The sequence below is a fragment of the Glycine soja genome, chromosome 12 (assembly GCF_004193775.1).
Source record: "Glycine soja cultivar W05 chromosome 12, ASM419377v2, whole genome shotgun sequence".
Taxonomy (NCBI): Eukaryota; Viridiplantae; Streptophyta; class Magnoliopsida; order Fabales; family Fabaceae; genus Glycine; species Glycine soja.
Window position 1 is genome coordinate 5,039,905 of NC_041013.1, and position 27,088 is coordinate 5,066,992.

General features: G+C 34.9%; 3 protein-coding genes across 3 annotated transcripts; 1 reads left to right on the plus strand and 2 right to left on the minus strand.

Moving 5' to 3' along the window:
- Nucleotides 1–1,230: 1,230 nt before the first annotated feature.
- On the minus strand, nt 1,231–6,894 carry LOC114379958 (zinc finger CCCH domain-containing protein 24-like). The gene is made up of 14 exons (XM_028338809.1): nt 6,345–6,894; nt 6,140–6,232; nt 5,766–6,053; nt 5,588–5,660; nt 5,262–5,394; nt 5,034–5,187; nt 4,822–4,902; nt 4,368–4,490; nt 3,860–4,033; nt 3,639–3,773; nt 3,306–3,401; nt 2,612–3,124; nt 1,901–1,944; nt 1,231–1,813 (listed from the first exon to the last, which is right to left on the minus strand). The coding sequence occupies exons 1-14, from the start codon at nt 6,855–6,857 to the stop codon at nt 1,567–1,569; spliced, it is 2,667 nt and encodes an 888-aa protein (XP_028194610.1). The 5' UTR covers nt 6,858–6,894; the 3' UTR covers nt 1,231–1,566.
- A 1,657-nt stretch (nt 6,895–8,551) lies between these two features.
- Nucleotides 8,552–18,858, plus strand: LOC114379620 (F-box/FBD/LRR-repeat protein At1g13570-like). Its single transcript, XM_028338307.1, has 5 exons — nt 8,552–8,752; nt 8,841–8,915; nt 16,383–17,316; nt 17,413–17,550; nt 18,179–18,858. Exons 3-5 carry the CDS (start codon nt 16,390–16,392, stop codon nt 18,488–18,490), a joined length of 1,377 nt encoding a protein of 458 aa, XP_028194108.1. The 5' UTR covers nt 8,552–8,752; nt 8,841–8,915; nt 16,383–16,389; the 3' UTR covers nt 18,491–18,858.
- Nucleotides 18,859–20,777: 1,919 nt separating this feature from the next.
- On the minus strand, nt 20,778–23,104 carry LOC114379951 (F-box/kelch-repeat protein At5g60570-like). Its single transcript, XM_028338797.1, has 3 exons — nt 23,057–23,104; nt 22,860–22,936; nt 20,778–22,634 (listed from the first exon to the last, which is right to left on the minus strand). Exon 3 carries the CDS (start codon nt 22,275–22,277, stop codon nt 21,084–21,086), a length of 1,194 nt encoding a protein of 397 aa, XP_028194598.1. The 5' UTR covers nt 22,278–22,634; nt 22,860–22,936; nt 23,057–23,104; the 3' UTR covers nt 20,778–21,083.
- Between the last annotated feature and the right edge of the window lie 3,984 nt (nt 23,105–27,088).

Consider the following 27,088-nt stretch of genomic DNA (forward strand, 5'->3'; position numbering starts at 1 on the left):
TATTTCGCATTATAGTAAAAAAACAGACCCACATAATAAATAATTTTAAAACACATCCATTTAAATAAATAATTTATAAAATGAACCCCATTTAGTATTTTTGTCGGCGACCTCAATTTAGCAGCTAGAAATAATTAATTTATACATCTGGTTTACAACGTGGGAAAGAAACATCCCAATTAACACTACTTGTACTGTAACTCCATTTGTCAAACAATACTAAGACCCGTTTCGGATTTCACTTCTTAGGAGGTCCTGCAGTAAACTACAAGTCCAAGTTAGTGTGCCAGAGGGAGTAGGGTCAACCAGTCTTTTTATCAACTTTAAATACAAAAATAGATGTTTCCAGTGCTGCTGTGTTAAGTACATGGGGTGACTCATCTCCAACAACGCACCTAATATTCATGTTTTGACACTATGAAATTGAATATGATATGCCACTTAAGCCACTGCTTGTTCCATAAACTCCTATTTTTAAGAGGGTATAATAATTCATAACACGGAATGTCAAACCAATTATGTAGGTAACTATTGTCAATAACTTTAGTCCTACCTCCTAACTCCTACCCATGGCCAACACAAACTTTATGCAGTTATTAAAATTGGTACTGTAACCAACCAATACGGCACGCCTTAGTAATGACTCTTTCCCAAACCACGAAATTTATTATGTGAATATATGCTCAAACAAAATTATAACACAAAGTGCCATAAATTTGATTTGGCATCAAGGATTAACTTTGCATATCGCGTGTTACGTTTGTATTCGATTAGTAGATAAGATTTTCTACTCCCATTCTCCCAAGTCTACACAAATTTAATTATCACAGACCATGCTTAACAAAGTGCCACCAATGAAACATATTCTGTGGGGCAAGCCACGAAATAGTTATAGCATATTCACAGGGCGACAATTATTAATGCCGTACAAGCATTTCCGCAATTTTGTTTGTGTTTATCCAAGGAAAAGCCACTTTTGATTTGAAAATGTAGAAAGAAAAGGGATAATTGAATACTAGTTTCCTTAAAAACAACACCTTGGGTTAAGTCCCCCAACCCTCATGTTTAGTTGCCAAACATTTAGTTTGGAACCTGAACAGATTACCGTGATAAGCCGAAGGAAGGTGAGGTTAACGTCTAAAACAGAATTTTCGGCGTCTTTCTTGCAAGGAGAGAACTGCTTCTGATAATACACATGTACCCAAATTTGAGGGTGTCCAAAACGAATGATAGAGAATTGGAGATCTTGGAGTATTATTATTCACAGATGCTCTAAGCCCATAAAATAATTTCTGACCACAATGAAGTTAAAAAAAAATCCACAGGAAAAAGACAAGACGCAGATAATGCTTCATGATACATGCATCAAAAAGGAAAATAATGCTACAACTGAATATCGAAGGTCATGCTTGAACATAATTCACTGCGCGTAAGATCAGAATATAATAAGCACTAACATCCACCACCACTTACAGTGCCGCCAAAAAATGTTGGACAAATGAAATTTGAGAGCCTAGCACATAAAATAAACCTAACCCAGACTTTGGTGTTTGGTCCACCTATGACCTACCTCTCAAGAAGCATAACCAATTCACAGTGTGGAGTATGTGGAAAAAGATCAACAGCCATAGCCTTTACGGGATGGAATGCCTCTGAGATGGGCATAGACTTGGCCCTGTGCCGTGCTAAACCAGCACTGCTCATGTTTCTCCATCCTCTGTTGTCTTTATTTCCTTTCTCAATTTTTACGGGGGATGGCGTACAAAGCTCAATAGCATTTGCCACCAAAGTTTCAGGATTACAGGATATGTAACTGCATTTAATGGTGCCCAATTAGATTAGATTGCATAGAAAAATAAAAATTACTTTTAAGAGAATAGAATAGTTAAGAACAACTAACACAAGCCTCCGCAGGCCTGGATGAGTTCTCAAAGCTTTGATCACCTGTTGTGACATCACAATTCAAAAGTCAGAAATTTAAATTTAAGAGAAAATATAACATTAAAAAAATTATCTCCTAAAAAAATCAACAGCAAGAAGACCACCACATATTGTACTGTATTCTGTAACCAAATGGAATAAGAAAAATATTCCAACAAAAAGAAATGTTGGACCAATGGCATGTAAAGAAAGTTCATGTATAATGATCATCTCTACAGAACTGTGGAACAGGACCACACAACACTAATAATGAATTATGTGTGGAATCACAAAAATTACATAGTCAAATGTTAAGCAAAAGTGAACCTGATTTATTTATTTTTCTTTTTGTTTCTAGAGAAGGAAGGTCTAGTTGCACCAAAATGGGAGAATACGAAATGTGGGGGACCAGTGACCACCACATAACCCTAGCTCCTAATAAAGACCATGTGAAATTTCAGCTACACTCATTAAACCTGACTTATGCTGTAATCTTCTGTCATTCCAAAGCCCTTATTAAGTACTTTAAAAAAGACAAATAACATTGCTCTCTATGTAGTCTTTCAAAATGGGGTGGACAGCTAGGCAAGAGAACAAAAGGAAGTTTTCATGGGAATAATGCCATGTTTTGGACCATATGCTATATTAGTCACAGTTGCAATTGCTTGCATATAGAGTATATGGTTCTTACAGTTGGATGAAGTCCAGCACGTGGAGGATCAACAATAGCAACAACATTTTTGAACTGTTGCAGTGAAGTCTTCCCATTTTCAGAACTGATACCCTTCTGAACCTCACCTCCAACTTCTGCATTGTTATTTTCTGAGTGAGATGTAATTTCACCATTTTCAGGCTCTGGGCAGGTACCATCCACAGGAATGTCATTGCTACTTCCAGAGACATTTGGATCATCACTTTGTTCCTTGGCCACATTAGCATCACCCCTTAACAGAGATCCCATCACGTCCTCAGCCTGTTCAGAGATCCCATCAGCTTGTTCACAAGTGCAACCCTTCTGAACCTCACTTCCAACTTCGGCAATGTTATTTTCTGGACAACGAGATGCTATTTCACAATTTTCAGGTTCTGGGCAGGCACTATCCTTAGGAATGTCATTGCCGCTTCCAGAGATATTAGGATCATCAACTTGTTCCCTAGTCACATTCAGGTATTCCCTTAACAGAGATCCCATCACGTCCTCTGCCTGTTGCCTCATATAAGCCAGCAAAAGTGCAATGTAAGTCAACAATTAAATAAAAAACAAAATATTTCCATGAGATATAATTCAGCGCCAAACATTTTTGACATCAACTAAATTCCAGTCTTTTTCTAGGTAGAAGCCATTAAATAATTCAACCAGGAATTAGAATCAAGACTGCTCTCACCTTCGAACATATAAATTTAACGTTTTTTATGCCATTAATCTCAGCATTCCTATGCGCATCAGATACAGCAGAAGCATTCATTTCAATTCCAATCACCTGAAATAATCAAAACAAATATGGATCAACCAAATTTTAAAAATTAGGAATTTTGAAAAATAAACTCTTAATCAAAGAGGAAAAGAAGTCCAGTCTGAAAATTTCATTTAACCTATGCAAAAGTAATTATTAAATCATATATTATCACTTTCCAAAGGGGCCCATTGAGCAGTCAATGCCCCAGATACAAGAACTGCAAACCAGAAAAAGGAAAGGAACTTAAATGATGATTATTACCATACCAACTCGATGTGCTAATGTCAGGCCAATTGTTCCTGTCCCACAGCATATATCAAATAGCAGTGTGTCAGGACCTAAGCATGACCAATCTCCAGCAAGTGAGTACAACTTCTCAGCAGCAAGAGTGTTAACCTGCAGTAGAAGTAGACTCAAAATTCCATATACAAGGGGAAAAAATTCCCTTCAAAACAGTGCAAAAAAATTATTGCTATTCTGACCTGAAAAAATGCTGTTGGAGATATAGAAAACTGGAGATTGTTGATATGATCATGGATTCTTACATCCTTGGCATTATTATTTTCATCCACCTCAGGATCACCAGCTGCTTTAGGAATGGGAAGTGAATGCAGTGGTGCATCAGCTGGTGCCACATTGGATATTCCTTGGTGATCCTACACATAAAACCAACTATCATATCAGAAGTCGTTTAAAAAATTAAGCTACAACATAAAATGCCATTAGAATTGATAGTTTGATGTGTCAGGCAAAATGAGGATATTCGAATAAATGGTAATGCTAACGGAATTTTATTTAAGGAACCTAACCTACTAGTGCTGGGAGAGAAAGACGGGGATAATAACATAATTACTATCTAGCAAACACTGGAGCAGAAACATCTTTATCCTTCCAATTTATATTACATAGATATGCACATGTATAAAAATTAGAACTTGACATACAATACAATGTCTTACAAAAGAAACTTGGGAGAAGAAGGGCAGCCACCTGAACAACCAGAGCTGTAAGGGGTAATATTGGGCAATGCGAAGTAGCTCCGGCAACAAATGCCTGAGCAAGCCTCTTGAACTCAGCAGCTACTTTTGCATCATCAAAGCTTGCAGTAGAAACCTATAATCAACACCAAAGGCAAAGAGTTCTGAGTGACGCTTTAAAAAAAAAGAGGTATACAAATCATAAGCTTCAAGTAATCAGGGGTCTTGTCTCCCTGCATACATAAATCATACCACAAGTTTACAATGTCTCCATAACAATACCACTTACAGATTAATTTGGCTTGTCAGTCTATATTCCATCTAAATGTTCACAATCACATCAAGCCTTTAAGTTAATGAACAAGAAACTATCACCCATCCCCTGCCCATCCCAACGGACTTACCAACATTATTTTTTAACCTGCATATTTACCAAGAAAATTTTTAAAAAAATAAAAGAAATTTACCTGCACAATAAGCATGACCTCTGCAACACCACTAAACGTTTCAGCATCAACAACATTCCCATTTGTTCTCCCTTCTCGAACCTTACAAGAGAAATATGAAAAAAATTGCTTCAAAAAGGGTAAAAAAATATATAATCAGATGAGAAAAAAAATTGAGCAACATATTCAAATGTGGCCTTAAATTTTCAATACTAAATCCAGCAAAATTATACCGTCAATTGACGCCAAAAACCAGTATTTTTAAATCTGTTCCAAACTGGTAAATCACTGTCCTGTAGAAATTCCTGAAAGATTGTAGCATATTTGCAAGCAACTGTTGAAACGTTTGGGCAGTCCACTGCTTCCTCAACTGCTGTTACACCTTCCCTGCTATAATATTTTAGTATACAACTAACAACTTACAAGCAATGCCTTCTAGTAACAGAGAAGATGCACATTACCTGAAGTTTCCAAGCATGAAACCTACTGTCACTTTGCCTTCCAGAGAATATCCAACAGAAAACTCACACTTGTTACGGTATCCATTTACAATAGGGGATGCAATAATACCCTCTAGTTTGCACGGAAGACCACCTGCAGAAGTGTAGAAAGAAATGACGAAACAACTACATGAGCCATTAAAACTCTTACTACACACTTTCAAATAAACCCAGATCACAAATAGAGCATATAGGGGGTGCACTAAACTATGACCCAGAACTATAGATTAAATTCTTGAACAATTGAAGATTTGAAAGAACTTTTAAGATTTAAAATAACACACTACCTATTTCCCTAGACTTGAGAATCCATTCAGGAAGAGAAACACCATTTGGACAAGCTTTACGAGCATTTCTAGTCTGTCAATAAAATTTCATAGTTCAATTTTCCGTTTCTTTAAAAAAGTAAGAAACATATAGAATAGACAAAACTACAATGATAAAATAGGAACAATCATGACTAACAAGTTTTTTGAGAATCTGCATGAGGGAGCTTGTTTTCTGCTCCAACTGATCGGCATAGGCCATGTGAGCTAGAGGAGTCACTGCATCACGCACATTTCTTGTCTTTGCCAAGTTATCATTATTTGTTTCACCATCCAAAGTCCCACTTGAAGCAACATCAACCCCTGCATTTTCCTCGTCTAATTCTTGACGGGATGCAACAATGGCATTACTTTTCTTTTCGAATGACCGAGGAAGAACATTAGCAACCTTTACCGTTTTGTTGCCAATTGATTTTCCTTCTAATTCCTATTAAATTGATTAATTTAAATAATCAATTGCCAATTCTCAATGAAACTACAAAGTAGATGGATCATAAGTCATAAGAAAACTACCATTGTTGAACTCTTCAACTGTTCTTCATCTTCAAAAGTAACAAAACCAATCATCATGCCTTTCTTTTTCTTAGCATGCTTAAAAGGTATGCCCTGGAAAAAGGAACCAAAACAAGAATCAAATTGACAATGCTAACTAACTTAAGTGAATTGAAAATCAGAAACTCTTGAAAGTAAAATAAAATAACCAAACAAACAGGCTTACCTGTTCGCCGAGAAAAGTCCTCAAATTCTCGGAGCTCCATTTCCGCGGCAAATGCACCAAGCATATGTTAAGCGCGTGATTCGCGCCACAACCGTCATCACCGTCGTCCACGACGGCCTCCGTCATCATCACTTCCTCCGAGACGGCGCGCTTTTCGTCCGACTCGGTCTTCAGCGCTTTCTTCGCGCGCTCGGAGGTCGGGTCCCACGTGTTGTCGGGGCGGGGGCGGAGCTCCTCCTCGCCGTGCGCGTATCGGCAAGCGCCGCCGTGGCTGCACGATCCGTTGTGGCTCCGGAAGTAAGAGCATAGGCTGGTCTTCCACAGCGGATGCAGCGAACGGTCTTCGACGTCGTCGTCCCTCTTCCGTTTCGCGGTTGGAACAACGTCGTCTTCTCGATTGAGCTGAGCGTCTTCCGGAGCCGTTTGATGCGGTTCCGAAGTGGAATCGTGACCGTTGGTTGGGTCCAGGGTTTTGGAAGAAGAGAGTTCGGTGTTTGAGAGAGGTTCCGCCATTGCCAGCTACACACAATGCACTCTGCCTCTGCTGCGATAACTGCTAAAAAAATAACTTTTAGTTCTCGATTGGGCCGGGTTGTGCATTGGCCTATCAACTATAAAGCCATGGGTATTGCTATTGAAACTACTATTTTTACTATTCGCAGTACCAACATGGTGTCTTTTAGCCATATTTCCAAATTTCCCCTTGAACAGGCACAACAGAAACATGTTTCCGTTACATAAATGGGGTGAAAAAATAATAATGAAAACACAATTTTATTGTACAACTGCATAACAAAATTGTGTTTTCGATATTACTTAGGGGTGTAAAAACAAAAAAAGCAACAGAAATACGATTCCATTGTATAGCATATAACAAAATCATATTTTCGTTGCATTAATTTTTTCACCCCCCATGTGTGCAATGAAAATGATTCCATTATCTTTTTTTCTTCGTTTTTACTAAACAAAAGTGTACTTCTATTGCACACCCTTCCCTCATTCCCATTCCTCTTCCCTTATAGACACAAACAAACCTTGGGGTCATTGGGTTCAGGTCTAATGGGTGATGGTGCACAGTGGTGGTGCCCACAACCCTAACTCTCCCCAAGCCTTCATCCTCTTCCCTGTAACCCCTTTTATTCTTATCGAACCAAACCAAAACATCCTTAACCCCTAATCCTTCCTCTCCTCTCCTTCTCCCAAACTCACCATCTTAAACCCATTGACCCCCTCATCAACACATATTCAAAACACCTCAGCCAAACCTATAAACCCTTCAACACACAGATTCAAAAATGGTGGACTATCGTGGTGGGGTGCGTGGAAGACATCGTGGTTGAGGGGGATGGCACGCACAGAGGGGTTTGTTGGATTGTGGTGGTGGTGCCTATGTTGGGGTTGCATGATGATGTGACTATAAGAGGGCAGCGTTGCTTTTTTTAGGGGAGGGGTCAAGGTAGCGCAAGGGAAGGGGTGGTGACACGGTTTGGGAGTGGCATGGGGGAGGGTGGCGACACATGTGTTTTGTATCTAGGCTGAGATGGGGGAGACGATTTTGGATCTTAGGAGAAGGGAAAGGGGTGTAGGGATTTGTTGAGTGGGAAAAAGAGAAATTTTCCAAGGTTGGTAGAGTTAATAGCAAGGGGTTGATTGTGGAAATAGTAGTTCCCTAAAGCCATCAATAAGGTCTACATAGTACTAGTACCTTTAAGAAATTCTAGTAATACAATTTTTTTTACATATTTTAAAATAATTATTCATTTGCTGAAATTTATGAAAATCATAACTTTGTGTGAATGTCACTCTTTATTTAATTGTAATGGTAGTTTTTAATAAATTTTAATCTTTAATTAATAATAGAATGCATTAAAGAATGTTGCAACCATTCCCAAATAAGTGTTGTTTTTTTTTATAAAAAAAAAGTTGTTCAATATAAGTGTTTTTTTAGTTTTTCAATGTAATAATTATTTTTTTCACTAATATCTTTAATAAGTGTCACTTATGGTTGGGCAAAAAAGTCCAAATTTGCCAAATCTCGTCCAACATTATCTCGTGCTAATCCAATTTTAGTCCACTTTAATGGATTGGATTTTTTTTATCAGATTTGCATTGAAAAATTGTTTATGGATCCGAAACTAATTCTAAACAAACATACCTTAAATGAAAACCTAAAACCCGAAACCCGAATGGAAAAACCCATAAGGATCCATAAGTACATTACTCAACTTCCCAGTCTTTGCTCAGAGTCTCAAACACCCAGTTCACACTTTGCACTTGCATTTCCATTGTTGATCCCCTTCTCTTCTTTATTCTATTGAATCTCAAACCCTAACAACACTTTGTTGAATTGAATATGATTCAGTGAATCGTCATTGTTCTCAATCGTTCTGCGTTTCACTTCGCTTTCAGTGAATTCGATGAACCCTAATGTTGATATTCTTTTTGCTTTATGTTTTTATCTTTTCTCTAATCTAGTGTCTCTAACTCTCTGTGCAGGTTGGATAATTTGATAGTTTTTTCTTCTCCCTGATTTCACTCTAAATAGTTGAATCTAGCTTCTCTCGATCTAAGGTAATAATGATAGTTTGATATATGATATTTTTTTCTTCATTTTATATTGGCTGAACATATATGATAGATATTATGTCTAATTATTTATGTTGGCTCCCAAAGGTGATCATTTTTCTTTTAGTTTTTTTTCCTTTATGGGGGAGGTGGGTTTGTTGTTTCCCAAAAGGGGTTATTGCCAATGAGGTTTCTAGATTATAAGCTACATGCTCAAATCAAATTATAATTATAAGCAAGATTTGGAAATGGGTTTTCTCTAGGTAGCTTCTTTTATTTTTTTGGAGAAGGGGTGATACACTCCTATTTCTAGGATTTCAAGTTCATCACGCTTGAATTTCTTTAGATAATTTTTCAAGAAAACATAAAAATCAAAAAGGAAAAAGTTAATTGAGGTGTGAAATGATAGAACAATGTCATAATTCCTAAGAATTGACAAGTTAAGGATGATTTGTTACATTGAATTAGGAAATTCAAAGACAAAACCAAGGTTAATTGTTGGATCGAGTGGCCTCAGAATAATTAAGAAGGGGGGGTTGAATTAATTATTCCTAAACCTTTATCAATTAAAAAATTACTCTTTTAAGGCTTTTACTAAATTGTTAAGAGAATGAGGAGTAGAAGAGAAATTTAACAGAAAGTAAAAGCGGAAATTAAATGCACAGCGGAAAGTAAAAAAGTGCGGAAGAAGGAAACAAACACACAAGAGTTTTTATACTGATTCGGCAACAACCCGTGCCTACATCTAGTCCCCAAGTGACCTACGGTCCTTGAGATTTCTTTCAACCTTGTAAAAATCCATTTACAAGCAAAGATCCACAAGGGATGTACCCTCCCTTGTTCTCTTTGAACCTAGTGGATGTACCCTCCACTAGAACTGATCCACAAGAGATGTACCCTCTCTTGTTCTCAGTCAAACCCAAGTAGATGTACCATCTACTTGTACCACAAAGGATGTACCCTCCAATGTGTTGAGACAAAGATCTCAGGCTGTTAAACCTTTGATACTTTGTGAATGGGGATACAAAAGAATTCTCAGGCGGTTAGTCATTTAAACACTTTTGTATTAGGGAATAGGAAAAATCAAAAGAATTCTTAGACTGTGTCGTTTTGAATTCTTTGGCAAGGGAGAAGGGAGACACAAAAGAATTCAGGCGGTTAGTCCTTCATTTTTTTGGAAAAGGGAGAAGAGAGACACAAAAAGAATTCAGGCGGTTAGTCCTTGGCGAATTCTTTTTGGCAAAGGGAGAAGAGAATGAAAAGATGAATAGCACAAGTTTTCAAGGTTTGGAAAACCAGAAAACTTCTGAAAGCTTTTGGTACAAAGAAGAAGAAGAAGAAGTTCAAAGAGACTCAGAAATTATTGTGGAAAAATTGCTTGTATTAAAAATGAATTGGAAAAGATATTCAAGATTCTTGAAATGCAAAACAAAGCCTTGCTTTTATAGACTCTCCATGTCTGGTCAAGAAGACCATTCAGAAGAGTTATAACTTTTAGAAAAACTTAAAACCAATTTGAAAAGGTCAAAAAACCTTTTGAAGAGTTACATCTTTTGATTTATTCAGAAACAGTCACTGGTAATCGATTACCAAATTAGTGTAATCGATTACAAAAAGCTTTTAAGTGAAAGGATGTGACTCTTCACCTTTGAATTTGAATTTCAACGTTCAAGAGCACTAGTAATCGATTACAGCTTTTTGAAAATAATTGGAACATTGTAAATTCAGTTTGAAAACTTTTTCAAACTCATTTTGCTACTGGTAATCGATTACCAGAGAGTAAAAACTCTTTGGTAAAAAGTTTTGTCAAAAATTCATGTGCTATTCAAAGTTTTGAAAAAACTTTTTAATACTTATCTTGATTGAGTCTTCTCTTTATTCTTGAATCTTGATCTTGATTCTTGAGATCTTGAACCTTGAATCTTGATTCTTGTCTCTAGACTTTCTTCTTGAGTTCTTGAATTCTTCTTGATTCTTATCTTGAACTCTTGAATTGTTCTTGATTCACTTGAGTTGTTCTTTGATTGATCTTTGAACTTTTTGTTATCACCTTTGTCATCATCATTGTTATCATCAAAACACCTTTGAATCACCTTTGATTCACCATGAAGCTTTACTTCTACATTAATTTCTAAGAACTTCGAAAGAGTTTTTTTTCACAAAGCTTATGTGATCCTTACTAGGAGCGAATCACTTGATACAGGTCACAGAGTTTTGGATTGATGCCACTTCCAGAGAGGAAAGATAAGTCAGGATAGACGCCACAAGGAATATCTTGATAAGTCTGAGATTGGTTCAACAAGGAACCTAAAGAGAAGCTCTCACAAAATTTTATCAAATGTCAAAAGTTCCCTTATTGAAAACAAAATTCATACATATAGAATATCTGAACAAAAAGATAGAAATGGACATGAGCTTTTAAAACAGTTTGGGCTAAAATTACAACGAAAACAAATTATAAATAAAAAAATATAACATATTTGACATGAGCCTTCAAATTAGTCTGAACATTCAGCAACAATTAATATTCTTAGTAGAACCTCTGCCTCTGGACCTTCATCCTTCTCCACTTGAGCCTTGTAAAGTATGTCTTCCAAAAGTATAGTTTAAAAAAAGAAGTATCTCAAAGAGCCATCGTAGACAGACCAAAGGATTCAAGCACCAAGATGAGAACTAATAACCTGCAACAGATCCCTTTTTATATGCAATCCATTGCCAAGTAACAGATTTGATGGCCACCAAAATTCCCCCAGGTTTTGACTCTACACTATTCAAAATTGTATTGTTTCTGGCATTCCACAACATCCAACAAGTTGTGTGCCAAAACACCATCTTGGTCCTCTTGTTTCTGACCCCCCCTATAGAATGTCCTATTTGATCGTATAAATGATCAATGTGAGGAGGCAAAACAATGTGTCCCCAGCCACCTAAACACTTGATCCAAATAGTTTATGAGAACAAGCATGAAAGGAACATATGGTTTTTGTCTTCAACATTAGCTTTAAAAAAAGAACAAGAACAAGTGTAGTTTGGAATGATGATTCCACACTTCTGTAGCTGAGTGGCCATTGGTAATCGATCTAAGAGAAGCCGCCATGAGAATACCAAGACTTTAGAGGGAGCTAGCGTAGCATTTCCTAAAATTGTTATGAAAATTATATGCCTGTTGATTGGCATCCGAAGAGATCCTGTGTTGTAGTAGTATTCCATATGTTGATGATATTGTAAATCATTTATCAGAGTTTGCATTCCATACCCAATGATCCTATTTGTTATGACAGAATTGAATCCATTGTAAAAGTGAGAGAAGGTGCTCTAGTGATTGTTGTTCCCATTGGAAGAATGGTCTTCTCCAATTCCACGACCATCCCATGCCTTGTTCTACTGAATAACAGACTTGCAAAATAAGAGCATCCTTGTTATCTATGATTTGGAACAAACAAGGAAATGATTCCTTCAAGGTAAAATTATCCAGCCACCGAATACTCCATAATCCAGTGTTGTTTCCATCCCCAACCACTTTTGTTAGATGCTCCTTGAACCAATCTGTTGGGCCAGTAGGAGAAGATTCAATACTCACCGAGTCTCTCCACCAAATTGACGAGAATCAACGATTTGTAAGGAATCATGGGTAGAAATATTATCATATTTAAAATGTAGCAAGTTGTACCAAATGGCCGAGGGTTTTGTTAGGATTTGCCATTTCCATTTTGCAAGGAGGCTCAAGTTGAAGAGGTGAAGACCTTTCACACCCAATCCCCCTTGGCCTTTTGGAATACATATCAGATTCCATGCTACCCAAGAAATCTTTTGAGCTTCTGTTCATCCCTGCCAAAGAAACTTAGTCAACAAAGATATCACCTTTTTTGGAGCTTTGTAAAAGGAGAAGTATAAGGGTAAACTACCCATCGTCGAATTTATCGAAACCAATCTCCCCCCAATAGATAATCTCTTTTTGAACCTCTCGATAACAGGCCTCCACGTGTTGTACAAACGTGGGTTGGCTCCAATAGGAACTCCTAGAAACTTAAAAGGTAAGGCAACAACATTGCAGTGGAGGAAGGATTTCGCCGCCATCAAGAAAGGTCTATCGATATTAACCCTAATGATGTTACTCTTATGATAATTGACTTCCAAACTTCTGACTATGGCTTTCAAGGCCGATAGGTTGTCCATCGTTGCCTCACCCACTATCAGAGAATCATTACAACCAAAAACTATATATGTTCATTCAATGTTAAGCCTGAGAAGATACCTTTCTCCAGTACACTTCGACATAGTCTAGTAAGGCCTTCCCCAACAACAAGAAGCAGGAATGGGGCTATCGGGTCCCCCTATTTAGACCCCTGAAGCTCTGAAATTTCATTGTCGGACTCTTGTTAACTAAGACGAGATGTGGCTTAAACATACAGTGGCCTTTACCCAAGACCTCCACTTGCTATCAAAACCAAGTCAAAACAACATGTAATTAATAAATTCCCAATTGATTGAATCGTATGCCTTTTGGAAATCTATCTTAAAGATAAAAAAATATCTTCTTTGCCCTTCTTGCCCAATCAATGAACTCATTAATCACAACAACACCATCTAAAATTTGACGCCCAAGCAAAAACGCTATCTGGCAAGGAGATATATCAGAAGAAAGAACACCCTTGATTCTCTTTGCCAACTGCTTAGATATAATTTTGTGAATGTTGTTGATAAGAGATATAGGGCGAAGGTGCTTAGACTTCAGGATGATAGTGATGAAGGATGAGGAGATATCCTTTAGAAGGCAAGAATTGTGGTAGAACTCATGTACTCCAACACATACCTCCTTACCCACAATGTCACAATATGCTTTAAAGAATTCAAAATTGAATCACAGCTCTACACAACTTCTTTGATATCTTCATTAGTGAAAGGGGATGAAATTGATCCTTTCTCCATGTCTAAAATATATTTAAATACTATCCCATCTAGGTTAGGTATGATTTTTGTAGTCTCTTGGAATAAGGATTAAAAGTGAGACTCAATTTCATTCTCTACACCCTCCACATCTTCAATTAATCAATTTGTTGTATTCACAACCAACAATTGATTCTTTCGTTGCCTATGCCTTAAGTGTGAGTGAAAAAATCGACAATTTGAATCCCCAAACTTAGCCCATTTGGCCCTGGATTTTTCAGGATTGAGCTTTCCTTGATTCTAATAATACTCCAAAATTCCTGAGCCATGGCCAAGACTCTTTGTTTCTCAGCTTGTGCTACAATATCATCAAGGAATTGGCAACCAATAACTTCCATTTCAGACACCTTGTCATCGATCTTATGGTCCATCCTTGCGAGCATTAGTTTACTCCATTCCTTCAAGGAGTTTTTCAAAACCCTCAATTTCTCTTTGACACAAAATAATTTCAAGTCTCAAACCTGAGTTTGGCACCAACATTCCTCCACCACTTTACGAAAATTCGAGTGTTCAGCTAATGGTTGAAGAATCGAAATGGTTTAGCACCTAATTCCTTAATATCATTCTTCAACAAAATGAAGTAGTGATTTGACACATCTCGTGTTCCAACCCATTTGGAGGTATCTGCCACAACTTCAATAAATCTTCAGAGACGAGAAAATGATTTAACCGGCTCATAGATCGTCCATCAATGCTAAACCATGTGGATTTCTTGCCAATTGTAGGCAAATCAATTGCTTCCCATGTCTGGTATGAACAGCCTAAATTCATCTACTTCAACTATGTTTTAGGTCTCAGATCTCCCTTTCCTTTCTTCTCTTGAGGTGATGCCTTGAAATCTCCACCCATAAACCACAACCTTGAGCTAAAACTTTTTTTTTTGACATGATGAGATCACACCAAAACTTCCATTTTTCCACAAGTAAACACGGTGAGTACACATTTGCAATTATGCATAAAACACCAGAGTGTTTCCAATCCACACAGTAACTTAGAAAACCAGTACCATTGAAAGAGAATCGAATGGAGAAAAAATATTTTCTCCATATGTTTAGAAGTCCTCTTGACAAGCCCTAAGAGGGTGTAGCCATCCAACAAAACTCTATATCTCCTCCCCACCAAATATCCTTCACAATAGATTCCTCCATGTTTTGATTTTTTCTCTCCTGCAACATGCAAAAATCTACCTTGCTTTCTAATACCAAAGACCGAATTCTTCTACACTTTGCCCAGTCTTTCATCCCATGCACATTCAGAGATAAGTCTCTCATGGTACCCCAAATGCCATTCTTCCCAAAGGTTTTGCTTGAAATCTTTATATCTAATAGTTGTTGGATATGAAAATCACCGTTTGCTCTCCCCGAACCCCCATCTCCTTCGCTATACTCCACACACTTAAGGCCACCTCCCCTTCTAACATTGCTTTGTTCCTCTTGTTACATGTTACTATGTTTGAATCGAATGCATCCTGCAATGACAATGGCTTCCCCGACCTTTTTACCTCAGGCCATCTCGTAGAGTTTCTCCCACTGTGGTTTTCGTGTTCTTGGTTGTACGATCTACCCCTGTTTTTCATACCCCTCTAGTGAATTTGGGCATATTAACCATAAGCTTTCTACTTTCAATAAATATTTTGTCCAATCTGAGAGCCATAATCTCTGAGCATCCTTTACATCCTTAAAGCGTGTAAATTCGAATCTTGCCCTCTTTTTATCTTTCCTCCCTGCGATGTAAACTTTTGTAATCTTCCTATACATCCGAAAGATCTTCCACATCTATTTGGCGTAAAAATCATCTGGGAAATTCGTAAAGTAGAAGGAGGTTTTGCCCATCCCTTTCACCTGGCCCATCCTCCGTGGTAGGGAGTTTGCTCCGTTGTCACCGTCCTACTTCCTTCCATCCCTCTTTCTCCATCCCTTTCTACTCTAGCCTTGTTGAAATTGACATGTAAATGCTATCGTCTACCTATTTGAGATCTTAAACTGTATGAAAAGTATAACATTTAAGGAGAGTGTCAATGTAGTGTATTTCAAATAATTAAAATGAGATTAAGGTAGAGATAAAAAAGATAGGAAGAGATATCATAAAGAATTTGATATGGTTTAGGGTGCATATGAATTAAGTTTATTTAACTTTGGTTTGATTTCAATATGACTTGGTTATGGCTTGAGTGACCAGGTTAAGATTGACTAAACATGTTGTTTAAACAAAATTACACATTTAAATATTATGTACAAGTATAGCATGACATTTTAAATGAAAAAAATAATCATATTAGATGTTTTATAATTATAGATTGTAGATGGGAGTAGACACACACTCACTCTTTTTGTTTTTGATTTTAGAAATCTCATATTGGATGTTTGATAAGTTTCTTATAAGTGCTCACAAAATCTTGGGGCCTATATATTGTAAGCTTCACTTGAGGCTACATAGAGGTCGAGTTACATGCAAAAATGTTTTGGACAAATTAATTGAGTTGGTTAAGATTCACAATTTTTTTATTTTAAAACTGAATATACACAGGGAGAAAATGACGCAGGGGATGATAATCGCAATACAAGGATCAAGAAACATGGCAAGGAACAGATTTGAGAACAACAGGGACATCATAAGCACTATGCCTGACGATATCTTAGGGGATATTCTTTCTCGGTTGACATTGAAAGAAGCTGCTAGGACTAGCGTGCTTGCAACTAAATGGAGATATCACTGGACCTTTTTCTCTGGGCTCTTGGACTTTGATCATTCACTTCGGAACTTTCACTTGCGTCGAGAACATGTTGGAATCTTGACTAAGTGCAATGTTTTTGTTTATGAGTGGGAGAGGTTCATGACCCGTATGGCAAATGTGATGAAATCATTGAAAAGCTCCTCCCTCCAAGGACTCAGAATTTGCATGGATTTGGGTGACCCTTGGAGGGTAGCAGAATGGGTTAAGTATGCTGCTGAGAAGCATGTTCAAACGTTGGACCTGGATTTTTCATACCACTTCTCAGTACCATTTTATGAAATAAGTTTGACCATTGTTCATAATGTCTTTCCATCAAGGGGTTATGAAATGAAGTCATTGTGTAACCTGCGTTTGTCTTCTGTGGACGTGAGTGGTGAAGTCATTGAGGGTTTACTAGCATCTTGTCCATTGCTTGAATCAATATGTGTCATTGAATCAAAACGCCTTGTGCGCTTGAAAGTTAGGGGTGAAGCACTGAGGCTGAAGCATTTGGAGTTGGTTGAATGCCGCATTATGGATCTTGACATCTATGCTGTAAATCTAGTAACATTTAGGTACCAAGGAAAGTACGGGAAGTTTAAGTTTCAGAACGTTCCAAGTCTTGTGGAAGCTTCCTTTGGAGGAATCTTTTGTAGTTACCTGGAATCTGACATGGACCGTGTTGATTTTTATGGAGTGTTGTTGCAGATTAATGTTCTGAAATTGGAACTGTCCAAACCGTATCCGGTTAGTGATTAAGTAGATTGCATTTTTGCTGTGTTTCCATTTATGTGTCATTTTGTTTTAGTAAATAATATGTTTCATGTCATGATCCACTCTCAGGGTTTTCTTGAAGGCCTGCCTGTGTTTGATAATGTGGGGCAGCTGGAAATTCGAATTCCTCACAGGAGTGGAGCGGCGCTTGATCATCATGTTTCTTTACTAAGTTCATTCCCTTCAGTACGCGTGCTTAAGATTAAGGTACGCACGTAAAGAATTGTGTAGGTTGATCATATGCATGCATTCCGTGCATGCACAGTGACTGAGTCGAATTTAAAATAAATTTTAAGAGATGTTTTTTAGAATGAAAAAGTTATATGTTGAACTTTTTTTTATCAATATATGTGATTTTTTTTAACATATGACTTTTTTATTTATAAAAACTAATTACAAATAATGTTTTATTGGTAACTTTAGTTGTTTTAGTCTTATGGTGATCCTGACGCTGATCATGTATGAATTTGACATCTATGTGTATTTTGTGTAAGTTTATAAGATTCAAGATAATGGAAAATCAAACAGGATTGAAACTTATGAATCTCACAATTTAATAGAAAAAATAGGGTTAAAAGAATAATCTAATATGAGGAGACTTTATTTCATGTTAATAGATATTAACTCCTTTAAAATCATTATTTTCATCAAATATAAGATATCTTTAAAAATCACTCTACTTAAGACCCATGACCCATTTACAGTTTAGTTCATAATCATTAATTATTATTTATTTATTAGTCCTTAATAAGTAAGATCCATCATGAGACATTAAATCTTTCATGTTGTTGATCTCAATCAGAGTTAGAATTGTGATTGTATTGTGATTTGGCAGTTCCAAAGGAACGATCTAAGTGTAGTGGAGGAGAATTGGAAGGCCAATCTGGAACATGAGTATCCAAACCTGAGGGAGCTGGAAGTGTCAGGATTCAGAAGAGACCCCAGTCAAATGGAGTTGCTTATCAGCATATTTGAGAAGGCTCCTAATCTCAACAGTGTTGTTGTGGATCCCTTGTCTTCAATACATGTGGATAGGTCACCTGATGTCAAGGCCCGGTATAGAGAAATGAGGCGTGAGACCACCAAATGGCTTGCTGATGCTCTCAAACCACATCTGCCTCCTTTAACTCAGTTGATTGTCCTCTGATGGCAGAAACTGTGACCAATATATTGGAGGCTTCTTTTGAGATTTTATGATGCTATAGCTAGTTTTCTGAAAACTTCCTTCTGACTTTTTTAGTTGCTTGCTCTGGTCACAACATTTTGTGATCAAGAGCGGTACTTTTTATGCTTTTGTTTGTCCTTTTTGCTGGGAATCTTAGAGAGACCCTTTGAGACTCTTCAAGTTTAGTTTGATTGAATAATCTGCCTCCATTTTATTACTTTCTTCTATATTTGAAAATATCTGCAGGTACTGGTATTTCCTGCTTTGTGGGCATGGTTGGAACTAAACTTAGTTTTGGCAACATGCATCATATATATATATGTTATATGGCTGACAATTATTTATTGACATCCCCTCCTCTGCTCTGCCACAAAGTTGTACCTACCAAATAGTAAGGTTCTTTTTTTGGAAAAGTTAAACGGTGAATGAAACTTAGTTTTAACTAACTACATTTTTATAACTGAAGAAATGGTGATTTTATCGGATGGAAAAATATTGGTTGACTCTATGATACTCATGTGACTTTTTTTTGTGGGGTGGGGGGGAATCTCCAAGTGGAAAAGAAACAACAGCAAAAGAAATGGTCGGTGCACAGTGGCAGTGGGGCTACTCCATCATCAAGCAAAAAGGATTATATTTCTAACATGCTAATATGAATTTTCTTCACGTTAGGTGTTAACCAACTTGATGAATCTACCTTTACTATCTTCATCAAGCATTGGCCTTTTCAGTTAAAATACAAGACATTCTACATTTTGTTACAATTTTATCTATGTAAAAGCAAAACGAAATGAGTCAGAAATGCAAGCCGTTTTAAAGACATACAGCAGGTTAAAGAACCATGTAAATACCAGAATTGACCATTCAAAATAGTTAAATTAAACCTTTTTTTTTTCTGAATCAGTTAAATTAAACTTGTAAAAATGATTTATTTTCCTTCACATTTTTCTTTTGTTCATTTGAAGTCCAAGAAAATTGATAGGTTGTTGTCCAATCCCCTTTGACTTAGTTCATGTTTGGGTTGAAATTAAAAATATTATGCACGCATTCCAATATAAATCCAATAAATAAAAGTAAAATGAAAGCAAAAACAAGGATCATTATCTTTTAACAAAATTACTTTTATCTCAAAAGTATCTTTTCACCTAAAAATCAAACATACACTTAATTGATAAAAATATCATTTAAGATGCGTTCGTTTGAAGAGAGTGAAAAAGGGAAAAAATAAACATGATGAGAGACTCATACTTTTTATACTTTATTTTAATTCAAAATTTTCATTTTAATTCACTTTCTTTCCATTTCTTTCTATCCTATGGAATGGATCCTTAATTTCTAGGGAATGGATGCACTGACGTGCAGTACAAAAGGATCGCAAATCACTTATCAGAAACAGACATCCATGTATTCCCAAAAACATGGCTAACATAATACGCTTAGGTCAAGGTGAAAGATTGCTTTTTAATAAAAAAAAGTTTGACCACAATGCAAATGTAGATTGAACCAAAGTAATCACATGCTACAGTCCGAGTAGTCACAAGAGATAAGATTGGCTCACTAGTAGTTGAAAAAGTAAGAAGAAAGAAAGAAAAAATGGTGGGTTCGAATTCTCCTAACTAACATTTTTAATAAAATTAACAAATTAATATTTACCGATAAAAAAAACATACTACAGTCACAAATTGCGAATATAATATCTAATTAGGAGGTATGTGTAAAAAAAATTTCCTCTTATGAGGGAAAATGGGCAGTATGTGTTTTTACTGTATTACCCAAGTATCAATCAGTGACTAATTATGTAGAGTATGAAGTATTATTACTCAATAGAGTGGCCATTGCACTGAGCCTTCTCTTATGAATTTTAAATAAGTTAGTTAATCAAGGAAATAAAGGACGGTCCCAGTCTCTCAGTTAAACTAGCTTATTAAATGAGGTGATTCATTTCTAGGTCAAGTTGTATAACTAAACAAATACAGGAAGATGAAAACAGTATCTCAATCAAGGAAAGTACAGCTGGAACTGTGGACAATGTGTAAAAAGACATCATAAAACTGAGGGGACCTCATTTACTTTTGGCAGCAATCTAACATTATTGGTCTAACATGAGAAGCAATCTTCATCATTCAACTTAGTGCATTATTTACAGTCCACAACCTATATCCCATAGAAACTTAGAAACTTGGTTTCAAACTCTAGAGTACCCCCTCAAACACTATTCGACTAGGCATACACATATGACATAAATTTAGACAGATATACCAATATACCATACACTAAAGCAAAGAATAAGCATTGAAGTATTAAAAAAATAAAATTCTATGATTTATTGGTTTACATAGTTGGATAAGAAAAGGATAACAGAACATATCTGTGTAAGCCTACTAGGTAATCTGAAAAGCAAATAAAAAATATGGATCATGAAAGAGAGAAACACATCCAAATAAGATGTCAAAAGTAGAAACCCAAATTCTTATCAAGGGAGATGGACAATTAACTTGGTAAATGAGATGAATCAACAGGGAAGCACCCCTGAAAGCTAAGTCAGATTGTAGATACCAGCAAATCTTCTGCTGAGTCAATCTAAAAGCATCTCACCGGACCATCCCATAACAGCACAATTGTACACAAACACCCCAACATGCTCCTTCACACCAAGTACTTTCCAATCTATGGTTCCATTCCTGAACCCTGTCCTAGGACGCCATGAATTCAGCACAACAGCTTCACCTTCTGGACCCCTTTGTCCACTCACAACCAGAAGTTTCTCCCCACAAGCCTTGAAAGCCAGGCCCCATCCATTAGAAGAATCAGCCCGTACTGGAAGTCTTCCCAATTCACTCCAGGTGTTCCTTTCCTTGTCATATTTATTCACCATGTTGGTTAGATGCTCAACGGCATACAACTGGTTATCCACAACTGCCACAAGTGGAGGTGCCTGAGCAGCCCCATTAACATATGGGTACATACCCTCTATTTTCCGCCAATTTCTAGTCTTAAGATCATACTCCTCCCCACAAGTCAATGAAACAATAGGACTTGACATGCCACCAATCACATAGAATTTGCCATCCATAAAAAAACCAGAGCACAATCTACGTGGTGTATGCATGTTTGGCAATAGTTCCCATGTACCTGAATTTGAGTCATACAACTCTGCCGATTCAAGAACATTTCCATATTTATCACTTCCACCAGCAACAATAGCAATTGAACCAAGATTGCCAGATCCGAACAAGCAGCGAGGACGGTTCATCTCCTTACACTTCACCCAATTGCAAGAAATCAAGCTGTACTTCCAAATGGCAAAATCCATCAATTCCCGACCAAAAACCAGCATTTCACTCCCCACAGCCAAGGACTCCTTGTCTGCATGATTAAAACACTCATCACAAGGTATCTTAGGTAATGTTATCCATCTATTCTTCTTGGGGTCAAATACCTCCCACCCTCTTGGATCACAAACCAAATAAACCAAATGCTCTAGCTCCACAATCCCCAGCTTCTTCCTCAACTCAGATAGATACCCGCTCCTAATCAGCAAGTTGTACCTTTTATTTATACATGCTAGTGAAGCATAATCAGATCTACTAGCCCAAGCAAGACAATTCAGCGCAACATCATCAAAAAGACCAGGAAGAAGCGAATCATTTGGTCCAGCTCTAGGAAAACCATCATTCATTCCTTCCCTTGTATCCAATTCAACAAAGCTATTATTCACTTTCTCTACATCCTCCTGCAAGGAACAATCCTTACGTATTCTCTTTGTCATGTCAATAAACCTTCAGTGAATCCCAACAAAAACATTCATAAGCAACCCACACCCACAAAGTCCATCCCAACAAAGTGCATGCCACTAATCTCTATCTCCGTATTCTTTCCCTCAAATCTATGACCTTCAATTAAAATCTGTAATCACCTTATACTAAATAATCACCCCTTCACTGGACTTACACCCATTTGGTACATTAACTGGAAAACCATAACCTCGTATAAAAAGAGAGAATACGACAAATAGAGTTATGGCACCAATTTCAAAAGAATCAGCAACAAAGATTTGAAATTCCGGCAATACCAGAAAATCTGGAATTTTTCGTTATCTGATTTCCGGCTGCAGAGACAGAATCATCTGCAAATTCATAAAGAACAAATGAAAAATAGAACAAACTTGCATGCAACGGCAAAACGGCAAAACACCGAACCCCAGAAAGAAAAATCAAATTTTGAGATAAAGGGTATGCTCTGATCCAAATGAAGAAGGAAGAACCGGATTCGGATCCAAATCCAAAGAAAAAGAAAAATATCCGATGAATTTCTAAAGTGGGGATGAGAGAGAAAAATAAAGGGGGTGTACCTGGAAGTGCGGAGAAGAATCGGATCTCGCGTACGGAAGCGCCGCATGACTCGACGGAATTCATGCGCCGTCAAAACCTGTTTTGCCGGCAACCGGCGACGGGAAGAAAAGGTGAAAGCGGTGTGTTAGATAACTTACAAATTGGGACACAGAAAAGGCCTGCTACTAACATTAACCATATTATACAAGCGTGTTACCAATAAAATCTCCTCAATCGTGTTTGGTTTGCTGCATAATGCATTTCCCGATAAATTATACTACTCCCCTCCTCCCAAAATAATTCACATGTAAGAAGAAAAAAATATTTTAAAATAACTGTAATTTTAGTTTTTTTAATATAGTATCAATTACTTTTTTTATTTAGACCCTTAATAATTACTTTTATGTTGTATTATTTCAACAAAGAAGATTAATAATAACAACAACCTAATTTAGTAAAATTGTTACTTTATTTCATTTATTTATTAATTTTTTTATTTGTGTAAAAAAATTAGAATGATAATTATAATGAAATAGAGGCAATACTCATCTCATCCCATTATAATAATCATGTAAGAGAAGAAATAATTTATTATAAAATAATTTTAATTTTTTTTAATATATTAACATTAATTATGTTTTTTTTTTCAGTTATATCGCTTATAATATTACGGTAGACAATAAAATTTATATCAAATATTTTATATAATTATTGATTTTTTTATGTGTAAAATAAGTTAGAACGATAATTATTTTGGGATGAAAAAAGTAATATTGTTTTGAATTGATTAGTTCTGGAAAAATTTATATGGCATGTAATTATATTTTTAATTTAATAATAATAATAATAGTATGTTATATGAAAATTAGTTGGACCAGAATTATTTAGTATTTCGGTGTATTTTGTATTTTGAATATGTTCTTCATGGTTTTTCTTTCTTAGATTAATTTTGATTTACGGATGGATTAAAAATTGATTAAAATTTGCTTTAGTATTACGTAACTTTACTATGACTGAAATATATATATATTTTGTTAAATTAATTGTTGTACAAAAAATAAATTGGTTTGATATAGTAGTTATTACATGTTTGGTTAATCTTATTGTGAGTTTTTTTTTTTTCTGGAAAAGAATAAATCAAATAGATTAATATGGGTCAAATTTTACTCTGGTTAAATTTTACTCTCAATATCCCTAAATATAAGATTATTTGAATTAATTTACATTTTTGAAAAATTTAGTTGATATAATTAATAGCATTAAATTAATTAATTTATATTATTTTATCAAAATTATCTTTAAAATTATTAATCTCTTTTTCAATTAATTACTTTCTCACCAACTTAACTAATGTGTGCTAATATTTTTATTTAATTCTTATAAGGGAGATAATGCATCTATCTTTTTAATACATATATAATATTTATTCTAAAGTAATTAATAGTATTTGAGTAAAAAAAATAATTAATATAAAAAATAACTTAAGAAAATCTATAAAAAAAAAGACCCAAAAAAATGTCTTATGTTTATGAACGGAGGGAATACCACTTTTTAACTTATAACATAAAAACTAGTAATTTAATCTTGCTTCAATTTTTCTTAGTTCATATATTAGTAGTTAGTATTCATTGCTTCAATATTTTACAACTCACAATTAATAGTTAATAAAATCATTAAACCTATTTTACAAGTCACATTTATTAGATTGAATCAACCTCCAAATTCAAAATAAATTGTGGGGACTTGCATGTGAATGAGTGCGAGAATTTTTTTTATGGTTGTATTACTAAGAATCTCTGAAATACGACATATATGAAGAATTCGACAATTACTATTTGAAAATAAAAAATACACGTTGTTTTCAATCCTTTCAATTGTATGTTAGTAATAAAAAGTAAGTGGGGGACAGTGAAGATGTTAAATTAGTTACGCGTGGAAGCAGTTGAGAGGGGGACACAGATACACTCACAGACAGACATGTACATGCCAACACTCATTCATTAATTCTTTCGTGCTCAACTCGATATTGTTTGTGTCCTCACAGCTCCTACGGTGACCCAGCTGTAGCCAATCAATGCAGTGCAAGCACACCTTCATCTGTCTCTTCCTCCTTTCTTTTTCGGTCGCTCACTGCACCCCCCATACACCATTCCAGATGGAAAAAATATACAATAAAAATTAAGGAGAGAAGAAATAAAAAGAGAAGTAGGCATATGAAAATAGAGGTTATTTGAATGAAGAGAAACAAAAAAAAAATAAAAATTTGAATTGAAGTTATTTAAAAGGTTAAAAAATAATAAGAATAGTTAATATTAAATAAAAAAGGACAATTTTACCCTTTAAACGGTCAAATGTTAATATTCATTTTTTTTTAACTCAATGTAAAAGAGAGATGCATTCCTCCATTTCCTGGTATCGTGCAAAGCTTATAGATAAGAACGGATAATTTTGATAGAAGGTCCTAATTTACATTCATTAGACCCTAATATTATATATAATTATTAGAATCAAAATAATCATTTCGTAATCTTAATGAACTATAATGAAACTATTTAAAAAATTTAAATACTAAAAGAAATCATTTATTAACATAAAGAATCAAAATAAAGTCATGATGAAATTGTTTCCATTAACATCTCACATCATCCGAATTAACATATTTAACGTCTCAGTTGAAAAAATATATTTTTTTTAAAATAGAATCAAAATAAAACTTTTAAAATTTAATGTATTAAAATATAAAAAACCACTAAAACACAAGGTATGAAAACATTTAACTTTTTTTTAATACTTCTACATTTTTATTTTTTTAAGAAAAATATGTTATGATCAATAAAAATAATACTATGTTGTTAAAACATTTAAATTAAAATGTTTGAAATGACCTTTGAAGTCTTGGGATTCTTTTTATCTTTATTTTTTTCTTTCTATTATATTATTATCATCTATAACATTTTTTATCTGTATCTTTTTATCTGTATTTTTTTATGTGTATTACATTAATATTTTAGATTTTTATTTTACTGCACATTTTAGGTGTTGAAATATCATTTTCTTATATAATATAATATTAACTCCTTTAATAAATTCTACTCCATTCATAAGATAAAATTGTATATTACATTATATTATAATGTTAAAATAATAAAGCAGCTAGCTATATTCTTTTATCCATAAAAATAAAAAACAATTAAATATTTATAATAACTCATATATTTTATCAATTAGATTTCATTGATAAAGATGCTAATAACTATATGAATATAACTAACAATATGCGTTGAGGTTCATTGCCACTCCGCTTCGCTCTAGTCAATATCAAATGCTTATCCTGCACTGCACTTAATCACTCATTCCAATTTCCAACACAACAAGATAAGCCACAGTCGTGACAGTTATTATTGTCTGCAACCATTTTACTTCGAAAAATGTTTATTAAAATAATAAAATGAGTAATATAAATATATCTTTTAATCTTATTTTTATTTGTTTATCTATTTTTTAATTGTCTCTTCACATCATTAATCATACTTATTATTTTCACTCTATATTTTTTTCTTCTTCCTAATTCCTGTACTCCATTCCAAGCCATGCCAAATTGGGTGGAGTATTAGAGTTTTACAATTCTCCAACTGAAATGTACGATGAAATTTGACTTAAATAACTTTTTAGTGCATGCAAATTTTTTATTTTTATTTTATTATTTAAATTATCATTTTTTTTATTTTAGTATTTCAAATTTTTTATGTTTAATTTTAATATTTATTATCATTGAAGATCTTTAATTAATGATGTAATATTCTATTAATTTATTATGTTATTATTAAATGTTTTATCGTTGATGATATGATATTATGTTAACTTATAATGTGATCAGTTAATAGATTCTCACTTGAAGCTATAAATAATAAAATTAAATATAAAAAATATTGAATAGTAAAGTTAAAAAAATATTAAAATAAAAATGGCCTATTTTACGAATAGTAAAAAGTTATTTAAGCAGACGAAATTTACCAAAGTAAATAAAGCTTAGTTATGTTTGTTGCTCTGAATTTTTAATTGGTTTTTATATGCGTTGTTTTGAAGAGGTCGAGGTCACAGAGAACAACTAATTAGGCTTTGGTGATTATGTTTAATTGCTTTGGTCACATGTGGTATTGGACACTGTATAAGTACTGATAAACAATCTATGTCGTTTGCAGTTTTACGTAATTGAATAAATCATTTTCATATATACTATATGGGGAAT

Coding starts and splice junctions, on each gene's coding strand:
- LOC114379620 (XM_028338307.1), top strand. CDS start 16,390: ATGACGCAGGGGATGATAATCGCAATACAAGGATCAAGAAACATGGCA. Junction 17,317..17,412: donor AACTGTCCAAACCGTATCCG/GTTAGTGATTAA, acceptor ATCCACTCTCAG/GGTTTTCTTGAAGGCCTGCC. Junction 17,551..18,178: donor TACGCGTGCTTAAGATTAAG/GTACGCACGTAA, acceptor GTGATTTGGCAG/TTCCAAAGGAACGATCTAAG.
- LOC114379958 (XM_028338809.1), bottom strand. CDS start 6,857: ATGGCGGAACCTCTCTCAAACACCGAACTCTCTTCTTCCAAAACCCTG. Junction 6,233..6,344: donor GGACTTTTCTCGGCGAACAG/GTAAGCCTGTTT, acceptor TCCTTTTTCCAG/GGCATACCTTTTAAGCATGC. Junction 3,402..3,638: donor TAGCACATCGAGTTGGTATG/GTAATAATCATC, acceptor TGATTATTTCAG/GTGATTGGAATTGAAATGAA.
- LOC114379951 (XM_028338797.1), bottom strand. CDS start 22,277: ATGACAAAGAGAATACGTAAGGATTGTTCCTTGCAGGAGGATGTAGAG.